Source organism: Apteryx mantelli, chromosome 22, assembly GCF_036417845.1.
Source record: "Apteryx mantelli isolate bAptMan1 chromosome 22, bAptMan1.hap1, whole genome shotgun sequence".
Classification (NCBI taxonomy): domain Eukaryota; kingdom Metazoa; phylum Chordata; class Aves; order Apterygiformes; family Apterygidae; genus Apteryx; species Apteryx mantelli.
The window spans coordinates 7578427-7604165 of NC_089999.1; the positions used below are offsets into that span (position 1 = coordinate 7578427).

The 25739-nt window shown below is 40.0% G+C and overlaps 1 protein-coding gene across 1 annotated transcript; it reads left to right on the plus strand.

Moving 5' to 3' along the window:
- Window positions 1–1942: 1942 nt before the first annotated feature.
- TAF15 (TATA-box binding protein associated factor 15) lies at window positions 1943–24555 on the plus strand. The gene is made up of 16 exons (XM_067309884.1): window positions 1943–2079; window positions 5546–5582; window positions 6727–6775; window positions 6979–7069; window positions 7149–7266; window positions 10062–10348; window positions 11137–11251; window positions 18633–18667; window positions 19241–19273; window positions 19864–19973; window positions 20538–20667; window positions 21927–22016; window positions 23408–23492; window positions 23585–23670; window positions 23777–23879; window positions 24180–24555. Exons 1-16 carry the CDS (start codon window positions 2070–2072, stop codon window positions 24217–24219), a joined length of 1419 nt encoding a protein of 472 aa, XP_067165985.1. The 5' UTR covers window positions 1943–2069; the 3' UTR covers window positions 24220–24555.
- The last annotated feature ends 1184 nt before the right edge of the window (window positions 24556–25739 follow it).

A 25739-nucleotide genomic window follows, 5' to 3' on the forward strand; every position in this document is an offset into this window, starting at 1 on the left:
ATCCGTGAGGAACATTACTATCCCAAAGCTAAATCAAATCATAGCCATGGTCTTTTAAATGCTGATGTACTCAGCCCTGGAAGGGCAGGTTGAGGGGGGCAAAGCAACAGCAATAGCGACATTACATTACATGCAAAATAACAGCTAATCTAGAACAGAAGATAAAGGCACAGATTTTGGACGTTTTCTTTAATTCAGCCTTAATCAACATCTCATCTCCTTTCCTGGCTGCACGCAATGTGAAGCACAGTGACAATTTTCCCAGGCACTATGAAGTCTGACAGGCTGACAAATTCTCTTTGGAAATCCCATTAGCAATTCTGAAATGACTCAAGCCCAAATACTGCACATGGTGATGCAGCTGACATCTAAAAGGTTTGAAAGATATTGCCTGTAGCTATAAAATCGGAGCCTAATTTTGTTTTCCTCTGTCTCTTAGCATCAGAGAAGCCCCCAGCATGACGTAGTCACCCTTATTCGGCTCCCAGGATTTATGAGTGGAAGAGACCTGCTTGCACCTGTAACAGGTTTTGGACAGTCAGAAGAGCTGGAACAAGGCTGATACCACCAGCAGCAGAAGCCTCAGCAAAACCTTGTCTAAACAGGAGCATTTCACACCAGAGTGACTAGCAGCACAAAGGATAGAACAGAGAATTGGGTGCCGGGTTTATAAAGCAAAACATTTGTATTTGGGGGATTTCAGATCCTGTCCTGCCCCAAAGCACACATTACAGGAAAACAAAGCCGAACAACCAGTCCTGCAGAACGGGTTGCCTCTGATATTTTCCCAGACAGAAGCTGTCTGCAGCTGTGCTTCAGAGAAAGCACAGCAGCTCTCAGCTACTAGTTGATGCAAATTCGAAACCCAGGCAATTTTCCCCACTGTTTTCACATGTCAGCTCCTTCAAAGCAAGAGCAAGTCTCATTTCACAAGAAAGCAACAGCCAGTGCCCCAGCTGCAGCCCCTCAGCACACATCCCCTGACGCCCCAGCCCCGTCGTTCTCTAACACTCAGCCCAGACGGATATTTCCTGCACTGGGCACTAAAGCGTGAGCTGTGACTGTCCCTCCTTCCTCGAGGCGTGATGGCTAGCAGAGGCTCCATGTTTGCTCTCTATTTTAGCAGACCTCGTGTCACTTCAAGTCAATAAAGTCTGCTTTAATTTGATCCGGTTACCAGCCTGCCCCGTTCCCTTTCAGCACGGCAGCATGGTTTCCGAGCATGCCCTGCATATTTATTTAGTTGAACTCACTTAAGCTTCTAATTTACACATTGTGATTCTCAGCCTCTCTTCAGCCTCGGAAAACACATGTGCTAAGCCGCGTGTCTCAGCGAGAGACAGCACTCCGCAAGCTGTTAACGTGCCCCGAAAGAAAAGCACGAGCAAACACCGAACCCCACGACGCGCCCAGCGGACGAGAGGGCTGCGCGCAGGCGAGGGGAGGTAAAGCGCCCCTTCACAGCGCGCGGCCTCTCCCCCATCCTGAAACGCGGCGCTGCTCGGCTCCGGCAGCTGGGCGACCTCGGGCTCCTTGTGCTTCCCGCAGCGTTACAGCACTCCACGGGACTAAGCCCCCGCCTCGAGGTGCTGCTGTTTGAGGGCAGCTCAGTGCTTCACACCCTGGGGCGTCGAGCAGCCGGCCCAGCCCCGTGCTCCGCGGCCTGCCTTGGCGCGAGGCTCCTTCCGCCGGGGGCCGCGGCAGGGCCCGGAGGAGCCCGGCCCCGCCAGAGCGAGCCGCGGGGCCCGCACCCCGCACGTACAGCGCCGAGCACCCCGCTGCCCCCCCCCGCCGCAGTGGCACAGCCCCATCCGCGCGGCGCCCCCTCTCGACCGCGCGCCTTGGTACAGTCCCGCCCGGCACCGCCCCTCCTCCGGCCGCGGCGAGTTGGTACGGTTCTTACCCTGATCTCCCCCGCCGCCGGCGGGCGGGTGGTAGGCGCCGCGCTCGCGGATTGGCTGCCCGGCCCCGCAGTCCGCGCGAGCTGCGGGTGCCTCAGTGTGCGCGCGGCCGGCGCGGCGCTTGGTCCTGCCCCTTCAGCCCGGTGCCCGGCAGCGGAGGCCGCCGCTATGGCTTCGGGTAGGTGCTTCCGGCCCCCAGGGCCTGAGGTGGCAGCGGCTCTGCCTCCCGCCGCCGCGGAGCGCGGGCGGGGGGTGGTGGGCGCGCGCGCGCGCGCGCAGGCGGGCGCCGTGTGGCGCAGGTGGAAAAGAACCCGGCCGCGGCCATGTTAGGGGGGTGGGGGGGGCGCGGCCCCTCTTCCCCTCCCCCGCGTCGCCGCCTGGTCTCGTGCTGTCCCGCCGGCGGGGACGGGGGAGGGGAGCCACGCCCCCTCCGATGGCGCGCCGGCGCCACGCCCTCTCCCCGCGGGGCCCCGCCCTTCTCTGCCGGGCCGCCCCGGCCACGCCCCTTCTCCCCGGGGTGCTGGGGCAGGCCGGCCACGCCCCCTCGGTGTCATAAAGGGGCGTGGCCCTCCTTCAGTCCCCTCTCCTGCCCAGGTGCTGCGTGGGCTGTGCCCCCTCCCCCCCCCCAGCTTGTGATGTGCCCCCCAACAAGCATGGTGTGAGCACCCCCCTGCGCCAGTGTGGTCCGAGCCCTCCCCCACCCACCAAGCCTGGTCTGTGCCCCCCCAGCGTGGCCCAGGCCCCTGCCTCCCCCAGCGTGGGGGCCTGCGCTGGCCTCCCCACGTCTGATGCAGCAGCTGCGTGGTCATCTTTCGGCTGCGGAGCCCCTCGGAGCTCCCCGGCGTGGCGAGATGGACAGCCTCACCCCCTGCGATGCAGCTACAAATGCTTCTTTTCTCAGTGGAGGCCTTTGGTTGAGTGTGGAGGCAATGTGTTTGCTGGCTTTATGGAGCTCAGCTTTCCGCGGGGCTTCCACGAGCGCATCGTAATGCCTTTCTTTCATCTCCTCCGAGGTGAGAGTGTTTCAGTCCCAGGAGCAGTGGTGCCCGTGCGAAGCCAGGGATAGGTAGCGTGGCCCTGAATGGGAGCGGAAATTCCAGGGCTGTAGGTGCTTTGTGAAGCAAGCTGTGGTTTGTTAGGATTGAGCTATTTTAGTGTTCTCTCAGCTCATGGTATATAAATAACAGAGACTATACAAACAATAGTAAAAAAAAAAAGGTATGTTAAAGGGCTACTTTAAGGCAAAGAACAGTTCTTCGCAATCAGAAGAGAACATTTCTAAAAGGACTGTAAAATTATTTCGAACCATGACATCTACTACCAAATGAGTACATTTTGGCAGTAAACTAAAAACACTTTTTTTCCAAATCTCAAGTATTTATCAGTCAGGCACCTGAGAATGTGTCCTCTGTTTTTTCTCTGTGGTGATGCTCAATCATGAGATTCTTTTTCTGTTAAGAATAGTATAGAAGAAATACTGCTAGCTTATATAAGAACTTCGGTTTTCAAGCATACACAACAGATTTTTCTATCTTAAGAGAACTATAGTTCCAGAGCTGTGCAAAATGACTAGTCTGCAATGCCCCACTTGCTTCCTTTTGCAGGAATTTTTTCCAAGAACTTTTTTCAGGTTCAGAAAAAATGACCGCATATCCAGGAATTTCCAGAATAAACTATCTGTTGTTCCAGAAGCACTTGCAGACTCTTGTCCATTTTGAGCCCACCAAAATAAATCCTATCAGAAGTTTGTAGACTTGAGCAGTCCAAGAAAGGATACTCAGCATGTAGAAAAATGTATAAATAGAGGAAATTCCTGTGATTCCATGTATTTATATTTCACATGCTCCTTATCTGGTTGCTTTCAAACTTTTTCCAAAATTTTGTGTTTTGATAGAAGTTTGTAAATGAGAAGCTAAAGAATCAAATGTAGTCCTTTAAATTATAGCTAATTACATCCTTATTCAAGAATTCTTTCTGAAACACCATTAGTATTCTTTGCTTTAACTAACAACATTAATGGGATATAAATTTCAGAGTGAAACAATCATTTTAAAATGTTTGTTACCTATTTAACAGTAATCTTTATGATCATTAAAATTGAAATAGTGTTAAAAAGTTGACCTTTACCTTGCTAAAATCAATGAACATTTGAGTTGCATTTTTTAAAGTTTTTTTTTCTCTTGCTTTTCATTATGTAGTAGTACTGCAATGAAATATTTGTGTAGCAGTGCAAAAGGAAAAGAGTATTTCACATCTGAATGAAACCTTTTTGTAGGACATGTGAAATTAATAAAACCTTTCTTCGGACCTTAGGTGTTGGTAAACGTTTGTCTTATAGAATGTGAAACTTGATACTTTTTATTGTCTTGAAGAGATACTTCAGAAAAGTTAAAAACACTGCTTCATGTATGAATAGCATAGGTGAGATCTTGATCTTGGAAAATACATATGCACATGTTTAAATGTGTGTGTAAGTACCGGAAGGATTGGAATTATAAGCAGAATGAAGGATGTATAATGAACAGGCTTTGAGCGATGTGATAACTGTTTTGATTGGAAAAGGGTTGTAGTCTGTTTATTTATAGTTCATGACATTTATCATACACTACAAGTTTCGGCTTTTTAGTCAGTTCTAGGGGTAGGGGTTAGATTTATGCAAAGAGCGGGGGAAAGACTGCAATCGGGGAGGAAAACAAAGAGTTGTTCTTGGCAGATTTTTAGACTGTGGTATTGCAGTATCTGTACAAATGCTTGAAGGGTTTGAAAAGAAAGGAAAAATTGCAAGGCTGTTATCCTGAATGACAGTACTAGTGAAGCTGGTAGAGAAAGAAGAGTGTTTGGTTTTTGACCAGGAGATGGGAATGTCAAAAGGTGTGGTTTTCCTAATGCCAATACCTTTTACAAATTAGATGTGCCATGTTAAATACAAGTCAAATTTAATTTCAGTGATTTTTTTTTTCCTTGAGTTGCTATTTTGAAATCCACATTCTTCCAGTGTGCTTGTCTTTCAAGAATCAGCTTCTGTGATAAGTGATATCTACATTAATTGGGAATAATAGTCATAATTTCTGTTTGGACAACTTGTGTGTAAATGAATTTTCAAAACATTGTTGCATGGTTTGAGCTACTGGTAGTGTTTCTGGTTTTACAAGATGATAGAATATGGGAAATGTCATGGTTCCTCCATCCCTGATTTTATATCACCAAATTCTCTCTGTGTCTATACCCTTTTGCTAGGCAGAGTCTCTCATTGCATCCTGAAAAGGGGTTCAGTTAGTACTGACCTACTTAGCTTTGCCTGATTAATTAAGCTGCTGCGTTCTGCTCATTGATGATGGTACTGTATTCAATAGTCATTAGAGGGGGTTGTGCAGTCCCTGGTATTTGAAGAGACACCGTGAAAGTAGAATTCAGATACTAGAAGAAAAAAGATTAAAAGTTGTCCCCCACCCGACTTGTGCTTCTGAGCTCCTGTTCTCCCATTCTTAGTATTTCCTTGTCTGTTAGCAAAGAGGAAGTTGCCTGGTTCTACAGGGAAAGTAAATCCATTATACAATGTATTGACCCCCCCACCCCACCCCCAGTTTCTTTCACTTACAGTAAGCAGAGGAATAAAATGTTAATTGACTTACTTCTTTTTCTAGATTCTGGAAGTTACAGTCAGTCTGGAGGCCAGCAGAGGTATGTGTGGGCGTTTTGTTGTTGTTGGCAATTAAAAGTGCAAGATAAAAGGCGATTTAGGATTCCTAGCATGATATTTGAGTCTTTGGGCCTGAAATGGTGATGATACATTTTTGGAGTTATAGGTGCAGAAACCTTGCTGCTGTGAGCCCTTAGGAAGTTTTACGAAACAGGAAAGAGTGAATATTTCTGAAGGGAAGAAAGTAGGCAGATTGAAATCAGAACACCATCTTTTATAGTAAGAACTTTTGAAAAATGATTTGCGGAAAGTGTCATGAATATAGAGAAGTATGTTCCGTATGACTGCCTTAAGTTATTGGCTGAGGTTTTAGTCAAAGGTTGTACAAGTGTCAAGTTGATGGTGAAATAGATGTAAATTTCTCTTTTTACATAGATCAGAGGGATTTTTTTTTAAAGAAGAAAACTCTGATAACTGTTCAGAATTGTGAAATTATAAATTATAGAATAGCTGCACGTTTGGAGGTTTTTTTGCTTTCATCAGTAGAGCAAAACTGTAGCTTTAACTAAATATGTTTTTATGGAAGTCTGAAAATCATTAATAATAATGTGTTAATGAAAGTCGTAAGGTTATATGCATATAACAGTACATAATTTGAGTTTATATCTGAGTATGATATCAGTTTCAGTACATGGTTCTTCTGTAAGTTTGTGAACTATTAAAGTAGCAGAATAACAACTAAGTACAATCTAAAGCCAGCGCAGTTTTTGATGATGATGTTACTGTTGAGTAGTCCAACAAGTACTGTTTTAACAGTAATTGATTAAAATAAAATGAACTTCTGTAAGAATATACTGAAAAACTTAAAATGCCTTGGATTCCTATGATAGAGTTTTCTTTGATCTTGATGAATTCTGGCAACTTACAGTAAGCCCCAACTTTCACACATTTTAAATATGCACTTGAAACAGAGCTTAAGTTAAGCCTTTCTCTAATGGCTTTTGTCAGTCGACTATGGTAACCATTAATTTATTGAGATATTTCTAATATGCCTCCAAACGCCATACTCAGATTAAACAGCTATATTGGAATGAAAAGAGACAAAATAACAGCAAAAATACTTTTTTTTTCTAATTCACATGAAGTACACTGCAACAGCTTACTAAATGCATATTTCTCTTACAGCTATTCCTCATATGGGAGTCAGGGCGGTCAAAGTTATGGACAAACACAGGTAAGTTGAAAAAACCATTGTATCTTTTGAAGCAGCTGCTCCTGAGTAAAAGCTTGTTCCTGGGTGACTATGTCTGCGCTGGGAAGAAGTCCATTTTCAGCTGTTTGGAGTTTGAAGTGGTGTCATTCCAGGTCTAGAGAAGGAAAACTGTCATTATCTGCAGTGGAACTTATCCTTATTTGAGTATGTTCTTTAAATTACAGGGATATTCTAGTTATGGGCAAAGTGGAGACAATTCCTCTTATGGACAGAATTATGGAAGCTATCATGGGAACTATGGACAAAATCAAACAGGTTTGGCTAGCTTGTTACATTTATTGGCAGTAATTAAAAGGTGAATATTTACTAAAAAAATTTCTTGTTCAATTTCTAGGTTATGGACAAGATTCTGAGGGATATGATGATGAATCCGGTTATGAAAATCAAAATCAGAGTTCATACAACCAGCAGTCTTATGGCAGTCAGGGGCAACAGAAAGGATCATCTAGAGGGTAAGTAAGCTGAGTTAACGATAGCTATTTAAAATACTGTCTAGCAATTGTACATTCTTAACTACAACTGTAATAAGTTTCCTGGTATATTTGCTTTAAAAAGAAGTCCCCAACTACCCAGAACTCCCACTCTGAGAGCTCTTTAATGTCTGAAAGAACAGGAGGGAGGGGAAGAATACTTCTTTATATGAGAAGAATGGGTGCAGCTGTTTTGAAGTCAGGAATGTATTGGAAGAGAAACTTTAGAAAGTCTTTGGATAATGACTACAATGAAGAAAGAACTTGCTATGTAGTATTTTGATTAAGACAACTCAAGTAGATATCCATTCTTTAATTAGATAATATTCTTTTAAACAGTTGCCTGAAATTACAATAGGAAAAATTGTGACCTTTGACAATAAAGCGATAAGGTATATAAACTTCTAATACTCTTTATTAACTTCATATATACTTTAAGCGAGGAGATTCTTAGCTGTTCTTAGATTTGCAGACTTTCTATATGACTTAGAATGCCTTTTCTTGGTCGAAAGAAGAGAAAGGATTCAGAAATATCATTTGAGAAAGTTATCTTTTTTTCCCAACTAAATAGGATTCTCAAAACCCCACAGTTTTATCTCTGCATCAGTAACTTAAATGTACATATGTATACTACAGTCATTGGTTAGGTACTCTACACCATCTTAAATATATCTTACTTTCGTTGCATGATGTGGTACTTAAATCAGTCTCAGGTAGATTCATGATACAACTTTGAAAGTATCTTGGAAAATACAGCCAGACTTCCCTTAATGCCTTATAAGGGTACTTGATGCTAGAGGACATTTATTTTCTCATTTATAAACTTTTACATGTATGTACTCCAAGGTTACTTCTTAATGAGGATCATGTGACCTGTTTAAAATAAACTGTCAGGTACTTACCTCATTCTTGTGTCCAAGGTCCAAATATTCTTGCTCTGTTTTGAAAGCTAATAAAACTTTAGCAGGACTTCAGCAAACCTTTACTTGGTTTCTGCTTGTACTGTTGTTATTGCAAAACATATTAATATAAACAAGTAATATCCTGACCTGTCAACAGCAGGAACTAGCATTCTGAGTGTCTGTTTTGTATCCCTAAACAAGGCAGATTCATGGTTAAGCTTTGTTTTGTTTTGCTTTGTTTTTTGAACATTTATTAGGGTTGTACAAAGTACAGGACTGGGAAGTAGTGTAATATTTTAACTACCTAGACAGGCAGTGGAAAACAGTGCAATAGGGCGTAGATTCTCCAGCAAGTTCTTTTTAAAGAAATTGCAGGAAGACTTTCCTATGCACAGTTATAACAAGTAAAGAGAAAGTGAGAAATTGAAAATGGTAGCAACTTTGAAGGGGATGGTCACAAAATAGTATCTTTCACATCCTGAGGGGAGGAAGAAAAAACAGCAAATAGTGGATGCTCTCAGTGATGGTTCCTGTCATCAGTGATTTTGAAAAGGCCATAATGGAGCTGACCTTTTTTGAAGTGAAGATACAAACAAAAATCTTAGCAATCTCTTTGTCACTGGGATTGGTTATGTTAAAGGTAAGACCCAGGTTAGAATTGGGAGAGAGCAGATTAGATGGTATTTAAATGAACAGGTTATTTTCAGATGGACTTCATCCTAGAGTGCTTTGAAGAGCTGGCTAAAGCTTTCCTTAGGCTCTTAGAATTCCTTTTCTGAGACTTTTTGGGGAACAAGTAAGATTGCCAGAGGCTGGAGAATGGCCAATGGAATGTCTAATCTTCTGAAAAAGGGATGGGGGAAGGGAGGACGAGGAGAAGAAAAGGTGTCAGAGGCCAGTGATTAATTTCAATTCTTGAAAAAATAATACAGTTAAACTGCAACTGAGCACCTATGCAGAAAATAAGGGGATGAATAATGGCCACTGTTTCCTGGATGTGATTTGTTCCTTAAATCTATCTAATTTCCTTCTGTGAAAGGGTAGCCCAACTGGAGCCTAGAGGAACAACAGTTCTCATATATCTAAATTTTCAAAATAGTTTTGTTTCCACTTTGCATGCTGAATTAGTAAACAGCCTAGGGAAGTATAGTCTAGATGAAATTTCTTCGTGGCTGGTATAAAATTGATGGGGTAACTGTAGTCAGAGAAGAGTAAGTGGTGACTCCCTCTCAGAATGTAGAGATGCATTGAGTTGGAGTATCCCTGATTTGATATTGTCAATGTTTCTGATGAAAGTTGGTGTGATAGTATATGCAGATGGCACCAAAGTGGAAAGAACTGCAAATATATAGCAGATATCATTAGAGTTAGAAACGATCTTGGCAAAATGGTAAAATGTCTGGAAAAAATAGATGGCAATTCAGTGAATGCAAAGGTTTTTTGGAGGCTGGAATTATCAACTGCACGATACCACATGAGCAGCAGGTGTCTTCCTTGCAGTTCTGTAGAAAAGGATTTGGAGTTTAGCAGGTTACAGGCTAAGCAACAGTCACTGTCACACTACCGGGGAGAGGGGAGAAGCAAGCATTGTAGTGGGATGTGTAAAGAGGAGTGCTGCTGTTAAGTTACATGTGCAGTTGAAATTGAGGATGTTTTGGAAGAGATGGTAACATACAGTTTGCTGCCTTGCTTTTATCAGGAGCCAGATATATCCTAGCAGAGATGATACATATAGTATTTTTATATAGATAAGCCAGTAAAGTTTGGTAAAATTTCCTAGTCACAGTTCCTCCTAATGTCATGTGTTTTCAACCGTTATTTTGCTCTCTGTTCTGTGAACATTTAGCTATTAATACAAATTCTGTTTATTTTAAGTGGAAGAGGCTCTTCTTATGAACAAAAGTCAAACTATGGTCAGCACCAAAGCTCTTATGACCAGCAGTCAAGCTATGGACAAAACCAAGACTCTTATGACCAGCAGTCAAGCTCATATGACCAGCAGTCAGGCTATGGCCACCAGGGCTCGTATGACCAGCAGTCGGGCTATGGCCACCAGAGCTCATATGACCAAAAGTCAGGCTATAACCAGCACCAAAGCTCATACGGCCATTCTCAGCCATCCTACCAGTCTCAGAAGGGAGGCTATAGCCACAACAGCCAAGGTAAAGCTCACAGGGTGTATTCAGTATTGGCTAGTAAAACTGAGCAGAAACAGATGATGTTTTACACCATGAAAAAGTCGTGCTTCCTCCCCTGAACAGATTATTTAATGAATAGATAAAGCTCTTTTTCCATGTTTATGATTTGGGGGAATGTTTTGTTTGTTGAGATTTTCAAAACATTATGCAGAGTTGAAAAGCAGTCAGAGCCCCAGAATTGTTGTGGTGGCATTTGTGGGAGGCAGCTTTGCAGAACTGACATCACTGGAGTTCTGCAGTTTCTGGATGGAATTTTCTTCTAAGCTATTTTGGACCTTCTTTCTGCATGAAGGTGGCATGTCTTGCTCAACTGTGAAGAAGTTTTGCACTTCATGTTCCAGCTTTACCATATAGGTGAATCCTAAGATAGAAGGAAATGGGAAGTTTCTAAGATCTACCCCTTTTCCTCATCCACTTTATAAAAGTGGCAGGGCCCACGCTCTGTATCCTTGTTCTATCTTCAGTGATCTTTTTTGTCAATACAAACTGAGAAGGCTGTATCGGAGTAGAATGAAAACTGTATTTTGGACAGTATGGGTTTAATATTTGGAAAATGCAGTGTAATGAAACTGTGAAAGTACTTGCATTCTGAGATACATCGTGGCCCTGGAAACCAAGGGAGCAAAGCCAAACTTTGCCCTGTTACTTTCTGGAGTAGATAATGTAAAGGAGATGCTTAAAAATTGATGGCTTCCAGATTTAAATGGCAAACTTAAGCAACATCGAATTTTGCATTTTTTTTTTTTTTCCAGATGATCGTCGTGAAAAGAGTAGGTATGGAGAAGATAATAGAGGATATGGCGGGTCACAGGGAGGAGGTAGAGGGGGATATGACATGGATGGAAGAGGTCATATGTCTGGATATAGGTAAGTGATCTCATTCCAGTGCCTGCAGTTTTTTCCTTTGTATCATATTATTTAGCTATTTTTAATTTGTGTTTATTATATGCCTTTTCCTAATGTGGTTTAGATTTAGAGTTCGGAAAATGGAAGGTAGTTGTTTTCTAAAATTAAACTCCTGCACTGCATAGAAATGGATTTTACTCAGGAAAAGCTTTTACATTCAGATAGATTGAGGCCAAAGCACTTGATTATTATGACATATAGCTGCATTTTACTTATGTGAGTTGTAATACAAAAAATGTTAAGAGTCCATCCCTTGAAATAAAATATTGTAAAACCTCTAAAAATTTGTTTCTAATGACAAAAACCCCAACCAGGGGTTGAGAAAGCTTAATAAAATGCATAGCTAAGGTAGCTAACCTTTTGGCAGGGAAGTATTTTGAGTATGATAACAATAATTATGCCAAGGTTGGCTAATTATCTTTCTGCTTCCTAAAGAATTCCTTTTTTTATCATAAAGTTAAACTCTTGATTTGCTGTATTAACATTACTTGTTCTTTACTTTTTTTCTGTAGTTTAAAATTCCTTTTAAATGCAGTTTTTATTGTTGGTTTAGCTGTCAGTCTAAACCCATTTGTTTTAGGTAGGTTTTAAATCCTTACATTACTGTTACCCATTCTACCACTGCCTTAGGCCCTGTTCTGTTAAGATTTATGCACATGTTTAATTTTCTGCTTGCAGATGATTTTCTGCACATGCTTAGGTCTGAGGGATTGAGACCTTTTGCTTTAAATTCTGTTTGAATAGGCCAAATTACATTATTATTTCTTATAAAAATAAACTACTACAATTGGCTATGTTTTATGTACCTCTGGGTAACAATTAGGGATATACAGAGTGCTCATTAATGCAAAGTAAGAACATTGAAGCTACCAGTGAGCGCTTCAGCACTTCAGAGAGTGTCAGCATCACTCATCCTTTAATACACTGCACTGTTCTAGGTTATTGCTAGAATTCCTGATGAAGAACCGGAAATACACAATGCCGTTTGTTTCAGCTGATCAAGTTTAAATGAAACAAACCAACAGTGTGTTAAGACTTGGCTACTTTTGAAGTACAAATGCTGTATGTCTATAAATAGATATTTTTAATGAAATATGCTTTGTGTAGGTTCTTTTTTAATATTACTTTGGCACAGTCCACAGTGTGATCAGTATGTTTGAAATGAGAAAGAAAATATTTCTATTTTTAAACCATATTTAAAGTTTGCCTGCTCCCCAGATGGTCCCAAACTGTACTCATAGCTTGCTGTTTTGATGACATAGGTGGACCCTATTTCTTCTAATTAGACGTGGTAGCACAATTACCAAAAGGCTATTAATAGTGTTTTGCTGTGGTCCTTTACAGTGAGTTGGGTTTTATATAATATAAACTTAAGTAGCTAAGTAATTGCCAAATCCTTTTTCAGTTAAAACTGAACAGTTTTTTTTAATTGTATCTTTTCTGTGTCAGCAAGGGCTTTCCATATTGCTATGAGGAAATCTGGATTAAAAAAAAAACATTTATAGCTGAACCATTTCTAATAAGAGGAATGAATGTGAGCTTCAAAAAACATACTGCTGGTAGACTTTATCACTCTGAAACAAACTTCTGTCTTTGCAGAAAAAGTAAGATAAATGTCTGTGAAAATAAAGTCTCTTGCCCTGTCTTTCCAAGATGTAAGAAAAAATTTTTACCACGTTCATGCAGATGGTAGTACCCTGTGCACTTGAAATCCAAAAGAAGGAAAAGACTGAAGGTGGATAGATAAATGGGGTGAATACATCAAAGAGGGAAGGCATTAGAGACATTTATTATGAAGTCTGTCTGCTTCTGTTAAGTGATACAGTCTTTAGTGCTTTTTACAGTGAGTTTTTTTCTGAAACTACCATGCCATAAATGTTTCTTCAGTCTTCCTGTGTAATTATGATTGAGGATTCTGTTTCTGAATTATGTATTTTCCCAAAGTCCTGTGCTTATTAGACAAGTGTAGAAGGTTAAGTTAAATAACAAACTGTATGATCAAGGGAAAATAACTTCAGTAAGGTAAGAAATCATGTTTAGTACTGTGAAAATGTGGCGTTTCAGGGGACATTTTTTTTTTCTTTGGGGTATCTTTTGTTTGTTTTTTCGTAAAAGCAGCTTGTGTTGGAATGTCAGGTCTACCTCTAGTAACTAGTTATCATTTTCATTTTTTTGCTTCAGTCACATTTTAATATTAACATTAAATTATGAAACTTCCATTGCCATCAGGAAATATCAGTCTAAAAAGCTTGTCTACACAGCTATTTGTACTGCTGTAACAATGTTGGCTTCAGTTTTTATGGTGATTAGGAAGTAATGTGTAGGTGAGTTCTGACAACTCAAAAGCTGATTTTAAACACAGACTTCTCAAATATACAGTGCTTGGTTTTGGATTGCTCCATTTCTTGTTCCTTAACATTACCAAAAAATTAGTAGTTAATTTGAGATCATAGCTCGTGAGTATCTTTTGTGTTAGCTTTTAACAAAAATGTTTTGCTTGACGTTTAAAAGTAGGGAGAACTTGTGGCAGCTCGTTGTCCAGCGGTAAGAATGTTACCCAGTCGTTGATGTTCTTACAGCTGCGTCGCCTGGTCTGTTCTGTAGCGCTGGGCAGCGCATCCTTTCCAAGCGTCAGGGCTGGCTCGTTGCTGTCCTGTGCTAGAGATACAGTGACTTTGGCTACAGCCTCAGTTTTCTACCACGATTGTTGCTGCTTGTGGTGGCCTGTATAAACTTACTCTGCAGGCAAGTCATTTCATAGCGCTCTGGAGGTACAGTAAATTATCCTGGAATCTTTAGGGCAAAACCAAATTAGCGTTTTTAAATTTCGAGAGTTTTAATTTCTATGACTATTTGTAAAAATATTTTAAAACATAGTTGATAATGTTAAGGTGTGAATTGTTATTTTGAAAACTAGAATGACTTGAATATGTACTGTAGTGAACGCATGCAACACTCATTTTTCTTCTGTGCGTGTGCAAAGTCATGCAGCACTGTGGGAAGAAAATATCTTTTGAGAAATTACTGTTCAGATACCTTAGCTGAAATTATTAAGACAGAAAATGATTTTCTAAAGTGTCAGATGTTCACTTTTTAGTCTCAGTAACTTCAGGTTTTCAAAATTATTCTTCAGATTTTTTAATGGGCTTGAACTATATCTTTTGTGACTTTAAACAACAGCAGAATGTTTTTCCACCTTTTCCTTTTGAAGCTTTAATAATTTATAGTCTCGCAAATCCAATTTTGTCCAAGAACCAAAATCATTTTTTGTTATAAACCCATAATAGGAAAGGCTAATCTTTGAGGTCTTACAGATAGAAAGCAGGTACCTTCGGGTTTTGAGAGTTCAGAGTTTTACTCTTGGTTCTTCTTGCAAGTTCTTGTGCAGAATAAGTCACTTTTTTGTTAGACTCCTTATTGGAAAAATAAGGATTTAACTACTCATTGTGGTGGTGGGACTGAATTTTTTTGGCTAAGCATCTAAGTGAGAAGTACAGTAGGAATACAAAGTAGGGTCATTTTCTTTCATCTCGGGAAAGCCATTCAGCCAGTGGAGTAGCCGTACCAATGCCATTGCCCTTCTGTGAGAACGTGTGGACTAAACGGGAGAAGTTTTGCCTTTGAATTGCTCATCCATTCTGTTTTGGTAAAACTACTTAGATGCAGTTTAACAAAGGATTTGCCATTGGGTTAGGATTTGTCATTGAAATCCCAGCTTTACCCACCATAGGTTTTTCTGGTACAGACTTAAGCAAAAAATTACTTACTGCATCTTAATTACTACTTTAGTTGTTCTGAGTGGGAATTAGCCTATTGTGGTATCAAGAAACTGTAGCATAGTGAAAATGTTTTTTACAGCCATGTGGTTTGTGTTCACAATTAATATTCAACTAGTAATGTATAGGCTTGAGTTTAATCTTGTATAGACTTTGGAAAAACACGAACAGAGGCAATAAAAATATAGGCAGCAGAAGAAGCCATCTGGCAGTGATTTTGTTGGTGCACTAAGCACTCCTTTCTTGTTCACAAAAATACATTCTTACATGTAACTCCTACACACTTGATGAGACATAGATGCATGTTGGAGGCTAAAATTTGGTTCCTGGATTCTTAGTGCTATTCTGCCAGTATCTGCTCTTTTTTTTTTTTAACTATACTTTTGTATCTGTAGTATTGAACTCTCCAAGTAACTGTGCCTTTAATTTAGAAAGTTATTCCAGCTGAAGTAAGCAATGTTCAGATGAAACATCACCTGCTGGAGAGCGAATGGAGTTAAATGGGTGACAAAGTGCAGGAAGAAAGAACATCCAATGACATTTTTTCATGGCAGTTAAATTTTATCACTAAGAATCGTGCCACATACACATTCTGTCTGCTTGCAGTTCAGTCACTTCTATTTTATTATCTTTGGTGGTGGCGTTGCTGAATTTTAACTACCTGTTCATGATTGTTTCAAAGGATGTTAAAACACAAAACTCCATCTGGTGACCCATCTATTTGGTCTATGTGCAAGACTGAAAGAGCAACAGACTGTGAAACACTGTGCAATTACATATTTCACGTGCTCTGTCACAGTCGTGTGGGAGGTAATTCGGTTGCTGTGATTGAGGCTCACATTTGGGGTCTCAGTGTGGGGTAAATCGGAGACTGTGGAAACAGCTGCTTGGAACCAATTTCCGAGTTTGAATTTGCTTGGTGCAGCATAGCCACACATCTCTCTTGCTTTGTTAAAAGTCTAAAACTAAATTTGTGGAAAGGTGCCAAGAGATAAAACTAATAAGCTCAATGAGAGTAAGTACAAATAATCATCTGCTTCTGCTTTGAGCACTACAGTTTTTATACACCTTCCATACATACTGCAGAGGTGAGCTTATCCTCTTTTCTTATTTACTACTACCTCTCTGTTTAAGCTTCTGGAGATCTTAGGTAGCTTTGCCCCACATTCTTAGGAGTTTAACACTAACTTTATAAATTGCCTGTGAAAGGGGACCTAAAAATGGGCAAAGATGTTCGTCTATCATAGAATTGATGCAGGTTTTAGTTAGGTTTGTCATGTGAAACTAAGCAGTGGATCACATCCTGAAGCATCTTTGGGCAAAAACTTGTTCTAGAGAGAGTAATTAGAAAGTGTTGATTGTACTAGCATATGCCATCCAAAGTGCACAAATTTAGAAATTAGGCATTGGCCCATGACTTCCTGTAGATGATATATATCCAACTCCATCAGATCTCAGAATCATTGTGCACACATTTTACCCTAGCATCCTATCAAAATCTGCACTTTCTATACATTCTTCATCCTGGTTGTGTTGGTCATAAACTATTTTCTGTATGTTTTAGGTTGTTGTGTTTCTTTTTCTTTCTTTTCTTTTTTTTTTTTAATTTAAGTCTCTGCTGCTGTGTACTTTCAAATCAGAAAATGTAAATGTGCTGGATAATGCTGTCCTGATGAGCTGGGACCATAATCCAGGGTTTGAAAACTTGGATAATGTTTGCATGATTGATGTATTCACTGTTGTAGTATCTGTTATTTCTGAGTTAATATTCCAGAGAAGCAGGCTTCCTACTGGTAATCGTTGTGTCATAATGAAGTTTTCTTTAACTGAAGTGAATTGGAGGCGGCAGAAAGATACTTACAGTAAAATTTCTTATTTTATGATCACCGTTATGGTTTTATCATCAGTCTTTGAAAACAGCCAGCCTTGAATAAAGACCAGCTCTAATATAGCATGCAAAATTCATTAATTTTACCCCTTTAATGAGCAGAATGTAATTGCATATGAGTACACAACTCAGTCATTTAATATTCAGATGTTTTCTATGGAATAGCAATTTAAAATATGCAGCAAAAAATATTTGAAGAAGAGGCCCAGTAAAGGTGATATTCTGTGACAGTATATATAAGGAGTATTACATTTGTCGTGAAAGACTATCAGTGACCATGCAGGGAAAATGACTCTCTAAATCCAGTTTTGATAATATCTCTTGAAACCTTATTTCTCTTTTGTCCCTCATTTTGGACATTTTTTTGTCTCACCAATGTTAAGTAAGCTGTACCTTCCATTCGTAACTGCATTTGCTGTAACAGGAAACAGATATACAGTGTTCCAAAGAAATTACTCCCTAATTTTTTTCATTGCCTTTTGCTGGGGTGCATTTGTCCCACGTTTGGGTTCTGATGTGCTGGCAGATATTCTGGATTAAAACTCGGAGTGACTCCTCATTGTAAAGCACATTGCTGCAGTGGCTGCTCATACTGTCTCATTCGTTCCAATTCAGAATTCCTGGAGTTTGGAGATAGCCCTCTAGCTGAGGATTTAGCCTACACTGGGTTTATCTGAGCCACCTAGTGTGAAAGCTGCTGTGACTGGGGATGGGTAAACTTGCCTGATTTTCAGGTGGCAGTTGCATTCTCCATGCGGGGAAGGGCAAGCAGGCAGTTGTACAAGGCAGTACAAGACAGTCTTTCTAAGACATGATTATTGACTTTCTAAAATATCCAGTAATTGTATTTTTCTGAAGGCTTTGAATATTGATTATATTGTATTCATAACATGGATGCAATTGAAAATGCTGTTGTGAAAAATCCTACTGGTACAAACATTTACATTTAATAGAGTGAGAGTTTATTTTCATGCTCATAGGAATTGGAGGCGTAACATCCTGTTTCAGGTCCCCTCCTAATTTTTGAAAATTGATGTGTGTAATCTCTTAACTTGGTCTACATTTTGTGCCACAGGTTTCAGAATGAATGAATTAAACCTTCACGGCCTCTGCTTTTGAAGCTCACATACACACACCTTCTCTGTAATGTCAAGTGCTAATAGTACAGTAGGTCCCCACAGACCCTTTCTCAGAGAATGGCCGATGTTGCTAATTTTTCCCCATATTTAAATGCATAACAATGGAGATTAATTAACTTTAGCTTTTTTTATTTCTAGGAAAGTACTAAAGTAGTAATTACTCCAAAGTAGCAATTACATCTACAATTAAAGCCCATTAACCTTCATGAAAAGAACGTTTCTGTTTTAAAGCCCGGTTCATAATAGCAGCCATTTTGGCTTATGGGATGGGAGGAAGTATTGGAAAAAAAGACATGTGTATGTGTTAGCTTAAATGACTCTTTAGGACTCTCCTTCTCCAGTGCAGCACCCTGTGAGATTACTCACTTTCTTGTAATTTAATCTTTGAACACGAATAATTAGTGAGGAGAACGTAGAGATGGTGCTTTAGCTGCTAGACAGTAACTCTCAAGTTGTGATCAGTTAACTGTAGATTGAGCCTTGGGCTCAGCACATAGAGACTTAAGGAAGAAATCATTTCTTCAATTTTTCCTCTGCAGTGGTGGTGACCGTGGTGGCTTCAAAAATTATGGTGGTAAGTGCCGAGTATCCAAAAATGTTTCAGTGGAAATTCTTTATAAATCTAAAAGCCACCAATATCTTGTTACTATCTAGTTAGAAGCATTATAAAATTTTGGTGAGGCTGGTGTGTTCGTGAGTTTTAATAGCCAAACTTTTAGCCATAAACTGGATTTCTACTTTGTCAAATTGCATGAAAGAATTTGTGGAGACAGTGACATTCATCGGATTTTTTGTTGTTGTTGTCGTTATTACAAATACTGCTTAGAAAGGTACTAGAGGAAAAAAAATTGTGGTAAACTGCTTGGTGATCTGACAACCAGCATTTGCAAGATAACACCAGCATAACATCAGTGTGGCAACTGCCACACACTGCAAGTTAAAGAACATAAGAACGTGTTAATGTCCTACAGACGTCTTCTATTGAACATTTTAATTTAAATATTCTCTAAATCTGTGGTTAATGTCTTAGATCTTAGATGCATTGCATACATAGTTTAAATACTTTCTTGTCTTAAAAAAAACACTTGAAAATGTTTTTGCTAAAAATAGTCTTTTTCTTTTTTTTTTTTTTTAACCCATTTCATAGGTCAAAGGGATTATGGACAGAAATCAGATGCTGGTAAGAAAACAAGTAGTGGCTGTGGGGGGATCATAGCTCTTATGTCACTGCTTTTAAAATGTAAGTCTAGAAAGGTGGACATGGCTGCAATTTCCATAGCTCAAAAATAATTTAGTTAAAACTCATCTTCCTTAAAAGAATTTTTTTTTTTTATTAAAGTGCATGTGAATTTTTGGACATTTTTTCATGCAGCGGGTAAGAATTTGTCTGATGAACTTCAGGTCAACTTGAGCCAAGCAACTACTTTCACTTCCATAATATTTCTGCTAAACGTACATTATTTAAAATGTATATTTCGGGTGGGTTTGCATGTCCTGTTTACAAGGACAAGCTGAGCGTGCAGCAGACTGCTGGTCAGCTGTTGAATGTATTCCATCTCTGATGTACTGCAGCATCTGAAAGTGCTATGCATGTGTTGCTGAAGTTAATGATGTGAACTTCAGGATTATGCTCCCTGCTTGTCTTTTGTTTCACACAAGATTCCTTAGGGATTTAAGGGTCTGCTACTGGCCAGCAGGGACCTGAGCTTAAAATACTGCTTTTGTTTTTACCACAAAGATGTGTACTAAACGTAGTTTATTTTTTAATAGATACAGAGTCTGACAACTCTGATAACAACACCATCTTTGTGCAAGGACTGGGAGAGGATGTTTCAACAGATCAAGTGGCAGACTACTTCAAACAAATAGGTATTATAAAGGTATGCAAAATGAGAAATCGTTGGTACGAAGGAAGAGAACTTGTGGAGCTGGTGTATTGGAAATGTACTGGTATCATTCAAGGCAGATGCTTGCTCTGACTCCCCAAAAGTTGTAGAAAATATTTTTATCTGGATTCCCAGATGACAGCTCATTTGAAAGAAGCTGCTGGTGGTGCCAGCTTACTAGTGATATTTAGATTGCTTTGTGTCTCTTCCAGTTCTTTAGTCTTTATAATCCTTAACATTAATCCCCCACCTGTTTTACCATCCTGATACTTCAGCAAGTAAGCCTCTGTGTTCCTATGGCTGTTTCTTCTGTTTCTGCAATTCTAAATTAGGACTTCCTGCACTTGACCTCAATTTTTGTACAAATTGGGCCCATCGTTATTTCATGGAGGACAGCCAGGCAGTATCCTTCAACTAAAAGCATCTATTTCTGCAGTCTAACTTAAAGAGGATCTTTCTAATGATATTTACCTGTTACAATTTTGTGCCATGAACCGGCTTTCCCAGTATTCCTCCTATGCCGAGAATATATATTGAGGAAATAACCTTTCTTTTCAGACCAACAAAAAGACTGGCAAACCTATGATAAACCTTTATACTGATAAGGATACTGGCAAACCAAAGGGAGAAGCAACAGTATCTTTTGATGATCCTCCTTCTGCTAAAGCAGCCATTGACTGGTTTGACGGTGAGATTACCTGTTCTTTTCACTACTCATGGATCTAACATGCAGTGGAGGAAGCAGCTCAATAACCTCGTTGGGGCTGCATGCTCCTTTCTGTATTCTTTTTTTAGGAAGACCTCTATTTCATGGCACTTTGTGTGTGCTGGCTTTCTCTCTTTTGGTGGAAGAGTTAGTCGTTAAGAACACAAACGTATATATAATGAGACAGGGTTGGCTGCTGTGCCTCGGTCGTCCTTGCATGAAGTGTGAGAGTTGGTGTTCATCTCATTCAAGATAGTGTAACTTCTTTTTCAGTCCAATAGAACTATAATCTGCGTTAGCAGCAGGAAGGATTTCCTACAATGTTAGTATTGATATTATTAGTGTTGTGGTAACATCTTTAGATTTCAGCAAGGGTTAGGGCCATCTTATGCCAAATGCTTTGTATATACCCAGTGAAGGACAATTTTTTTTATTTGTAGATTTAGTGGAGAAAGAGAGAAGATTACAGAAATAAACTAAAACCCTTCAGGACTGATGCAGGGAACACAGTGATACTCTATTGTAATAATAAACTTTAAAAAATAAGTGCCTACTCCAGTGACCTTGTGTGTCCAGAGAAATTTAGTAATCTTGGGCAACAACAAAAGTTCATACTCTGCTTTTGGGGTGAAATAATAATGAACAAAAAATCTGACATAGCACACAATTTGATGGCTTATATTTTGCTAATGAAATGCAAATTGATTTTGATTTAGGAGAGTAAGGCAAATACAGCTGTATTAGATACCAATGCAGTCCTGTTTGTTCTGTGACAAATCTTGCATTGCTGAAGCATTGAGACTTTATATTTAAAAAGTTCATGTCTTTCCCTTATTTGGGAATATTTTGTTTTTGTACTGGCTGTTGACTTGAACAAAAGTCTTGTTGCTTGACTTAGAGGAGGGAGAAGCAGAGTTCTGACACATTCAAACTACCTGTCCATGAGCATGGCAAAATTGTATTACATATTCATACCATATCTCTAATAAATTGCAACTTGTAGATTGCATTTTAATCAAAAGAAACATGTTTTGGTTTATGGAAAAGCTAGTAAGTACCTTAGTGGTTGCCATCTCACATTTGGGCCAGTGCTTTCAAAAATAAGAGATTTACTCCAGAATCTCTGTGTCTTAAGAGACTTTGTGTTGAATTCGTGTGTGCAAATCACTTGTTCTTTTGAACTTGCCACTATGTTGTTGGGAGTGATAGTCATCTCTCTCTCACTTTCTGTCTTTCCACAGGAAAGGAATTCAATGGCAATGTTATCAAAGTTTCTTTCGCAACTAGAAGGCCTGAATTCATGAGAGGAGGTGGAGGTGGTGGACGTCGAGGTGGGACTAAAATCTGTAGAGTCCTTCTTTTTGTGTAGTTAAATATTTTTTTTAACTACTACTGGTTTGTAAAAAACAAGATGATCTTGTAGTAGTGATTTGTAAAAGTGTATGGACCTTTGGGATTCTGGCATGAAAGGGAGTAATAGGGATAGAACCAACTTAAGTAAAACTGAAATCTGTAATCTGCTCTTTCGCACAACATAGACTTTATGCTTTTCTTATGATCTGGACCCTCCAGTTTGAGTCTCATCATTGCTTATAAAGAGATAGTAAAACAGTGACTCTGAGGCTGTACAAGTTTCCACATATGCAGGTGTGAATCCCAGTGAATGTGTGCTTTTTACAGCAAAGTCTTGAGATACTCTGATGTTTCCAGATGGTATTAAGTGAGGTAAATTATCCAACTCTTGCTAACTTAGAGCAGCAGTTGGATGTCTGAGTCTCTTAATTAAATAGAAATTAAACTCCCTGACTCTGCATGATAGAGCTTTATCAGTAGTCCACTAGATATAAATTACCATCGTACAGGAGTTTACAAGAAGCATGCTTTGTACGGTGACTGTCAACAAATCTTAGTTCTTAAAGTTAGGCAGTTTTGGAGGATGATAAAAAGATTCTTTCAAGAACTTCACTTGGTGTGAAAGTTCCTGATTTTTTTGATGCACAATGCAGGAACTATGTTGCCTCTGCATTTGTGTCAGATGCATCCTGACATTAATCCAGACAGGGTGTTTTTAAAGGTTTTTTGTTTTGTGACTAACTCTGGCCATATGTGATTGATGTTATACATTATTAAATCTTTACAGAATGTTATTAATGCACATAGTGGATTTATATTTGTCCATTGGCAATTCAAGCTGATCAAGTTCCCTTTTATTGCTGAAAAAGAATTTATAGAAAATATTTGATGGTGCAAGCTTCTCTGGCTACCATGTGCTATTCTTGCTTCATATTTTTCCCCGTGTGCCTAAATTCTAAATCTGCTTTTATGCCCATGCGTATTTCAGCTGTCCAGATGCATTAACTTCAGGACATAGAATCCTGTAGAGATTTGGTGGCAGCTGAAACATCTGTTGTTGTTTGCCCACATCTTCCAGCTACCTTGTAGCCAACAGTAAATCCAGCATTAAAAAAGTAATCCTTGAATGATGAATTTTGCAGCAGTACAATTGTTTGTCCTTGTCACTAGCAGCTTCTTCCAGAGTCCCTATGCTTCAAAGACTTGCCTAGTAGGGATTTGATTACCTTAATTGCTTACTCTTTCTTCCACCTGGAAAGTCTCTCTGTCACATGGGTTCTGAAGCCAGTGACAGTCCTTAATAAATGTTTCTCATGTATAGGTCATAGACACTTCCCCTCCTTTATTCTGATTATAATTCTGTCTACAGGTTCACGAGGTGGATATGGAAGAGGTGGGGGCTTCCAGGGTAGAAGTGGGGAACCCAAAAATGGTGATTGGGTTTGTCCTAACCCGTAAGTGTCATTTTAATTGGGCAGTGGTGTTTCATGTGTGCTCTTTGAGTTTCTTAGCAACTAAGTCTGGTGAATCCTCTTGTCTTTTCTAGGGCCTGCGGTAATATGAACTTTGCCCGCAGGAATTCCTGCAACCAATGTGGTGAGCCCAGACCAGAAGATTCACGTCCGTCAGGAGGTGTGTTTAAAAAAAAAAAAAAAAAAAAAAAGTGTGAAGTGTTAAAGACATCTGCAGCGTTTTGACAAGCCCAGCTGATGTACTGATTTTACATTTTCCTCTCTAGATTTTCGTGGGAGAGGTGGCTATGGAGGAGAAAGAGGCTATCGAGGGCGTGGTGGCAGAGGCGGAGATCGGGGAGGTGGCTATGGTGGTAAAATGGGAGGAAGGTAAGCAGTTTCTTTTTCCTTGCCTGGTTGTGTCGAATAGAGATTGTGGGAGTGATACAGACTGTGGGATAACAGTGTTGTTTGTGTGCGCACAACTGTGCTGTGAAAGCATGAATTACAGATAGGAGTTTCTGGAGAAGATGAATCAATTTGCCGTGTGAGTGTGTTCTGTGAGCATTGTTGGATAAAGCTATTTAAAAAGAGAAGAATACACAGAAGTAGGTGTCGAGATGTTTGATTGAAAGGGCTATTATTTAGTTTGCTTCGAGGATTCCCTATAACTTTTTCATTCCCTTTCAGAAATGATTTCAGAAATGATCAACGCAACAGACCATACTGAAGACCACTGTGAATGTTTTGTTTGTCTTCTTGATGCGTTCGATAGTGAAATTGCCAGAGTTTTGCCTGCCGCTTCACCCATGGCCTCTTTGGATAGTGGAATTGAGTGAAATTAGGTTTTTATTTCGGTGGGAGGGATTTGGGGCAATCTGGGAGGATTTTTTTTTAAGAAAGACATTGAAAATTAATCTTTGATTTCAACATTATCTTCTCTTCTTTTTTCCCCACATACCTCTTCAACAGGCCCCAAGAAGGAAAAGGATGAACTGTAAAATATTGCCAAAATATGAAGTGTTTTGTAATACAACAATAAATGCTGATTGTTTTATTTGTGAAATCTACTGTTTCCCAGTTACTTCAGTCGCACATAGTTCTTTCAATATTTCTTGTCTTCCTGTAGTATGACCTAAGTAATAAATAGGGTCTTGCTTGAAAGTGCACTGCTGCTTTGTCCCTAGCTCTGTGTGCTGTTTGCAAAAATCTGCAGTTAAGCTGGTGGAGAGCCTACTTGCTATAAGACCTGCCAGGTTTGCAGTAGGTCTTATTCCCCCGCTCATTTTTAATTTTCCTCTCAGAGACTGAAGTCCTGTGTTGCTTGCATTTTCTGCTGCATGTGCTTTGGTGTGCCCCGCAGCCTTCCTGAGGAGCAGGGAGATGGCAGGGTGTTCCTGTGCTGCCAAGGAGCTCATGTTGTCCAGACAATGATAAATTGGAAAACAAGGTTGAATGGCTTCAAGAAAGATAATTTGCTACGTATCACTGTACCTTTTGGTTGCTGCTTTTGAAATGGGGGTGATAGCAAAAAGAAGTGGTAAGGGCAGCAGTTTTATCTTTGAGGTAAAACGCAGGTGAGATCCAGGCAGACACATTGTAAGCATTTGGAATTCAGCACTGAAGCCAAGGCTTGAAGAAGCAGGGGAGGTTAATTATCATTCCTCTCCAGAGCAGGTCACGCCACGCACGGGAGAAGTGGGTTGGTGGGAGGCTGTGAGAAACCAGCACAGCCACAGTCAGCTTGTGTCCAGTGCTATCTTTCTATCAGAAGCGTTGTTTGTTTTCTCAGAGAGAGAACAGCTGGTGGTCCAAGACTCCAGTGGGCAAAATGTTAAAATTGCAAGCTTTCAGGGTTTGCAGTCGTAATCTTGATAATTGGGCAGGCAGCTACTCGATATCCATGGCCTCTCAGCCATGTTGTTCAAAGTCCACAAAGCAATGAACAAAAATAGCTTTTGTTAATGTTTGTAAGCGAGCTCCCTAGCTTGGGGTCATGGTCAGGGTAATGGTAAGTTCAAATCAGCCATTATCCTCTGGCTGTAAATTTAGTAATTATGCTATGCCTTTTGTGACTTCTCCTGGAGAGCAGGGGTCCTGTCAGTCCTCTGCCAGAAAAGACATTTGTCACGAATTTGGGCCAGCTTGTTCCTCTTAATGATACAGTAGAGCGTGCTGGCTTGTTGCATTTGAAAGGTATATGCGTGTTAGTGATGCTATAAAAAGTTAATGTGTGGGTGGGACTGTAAA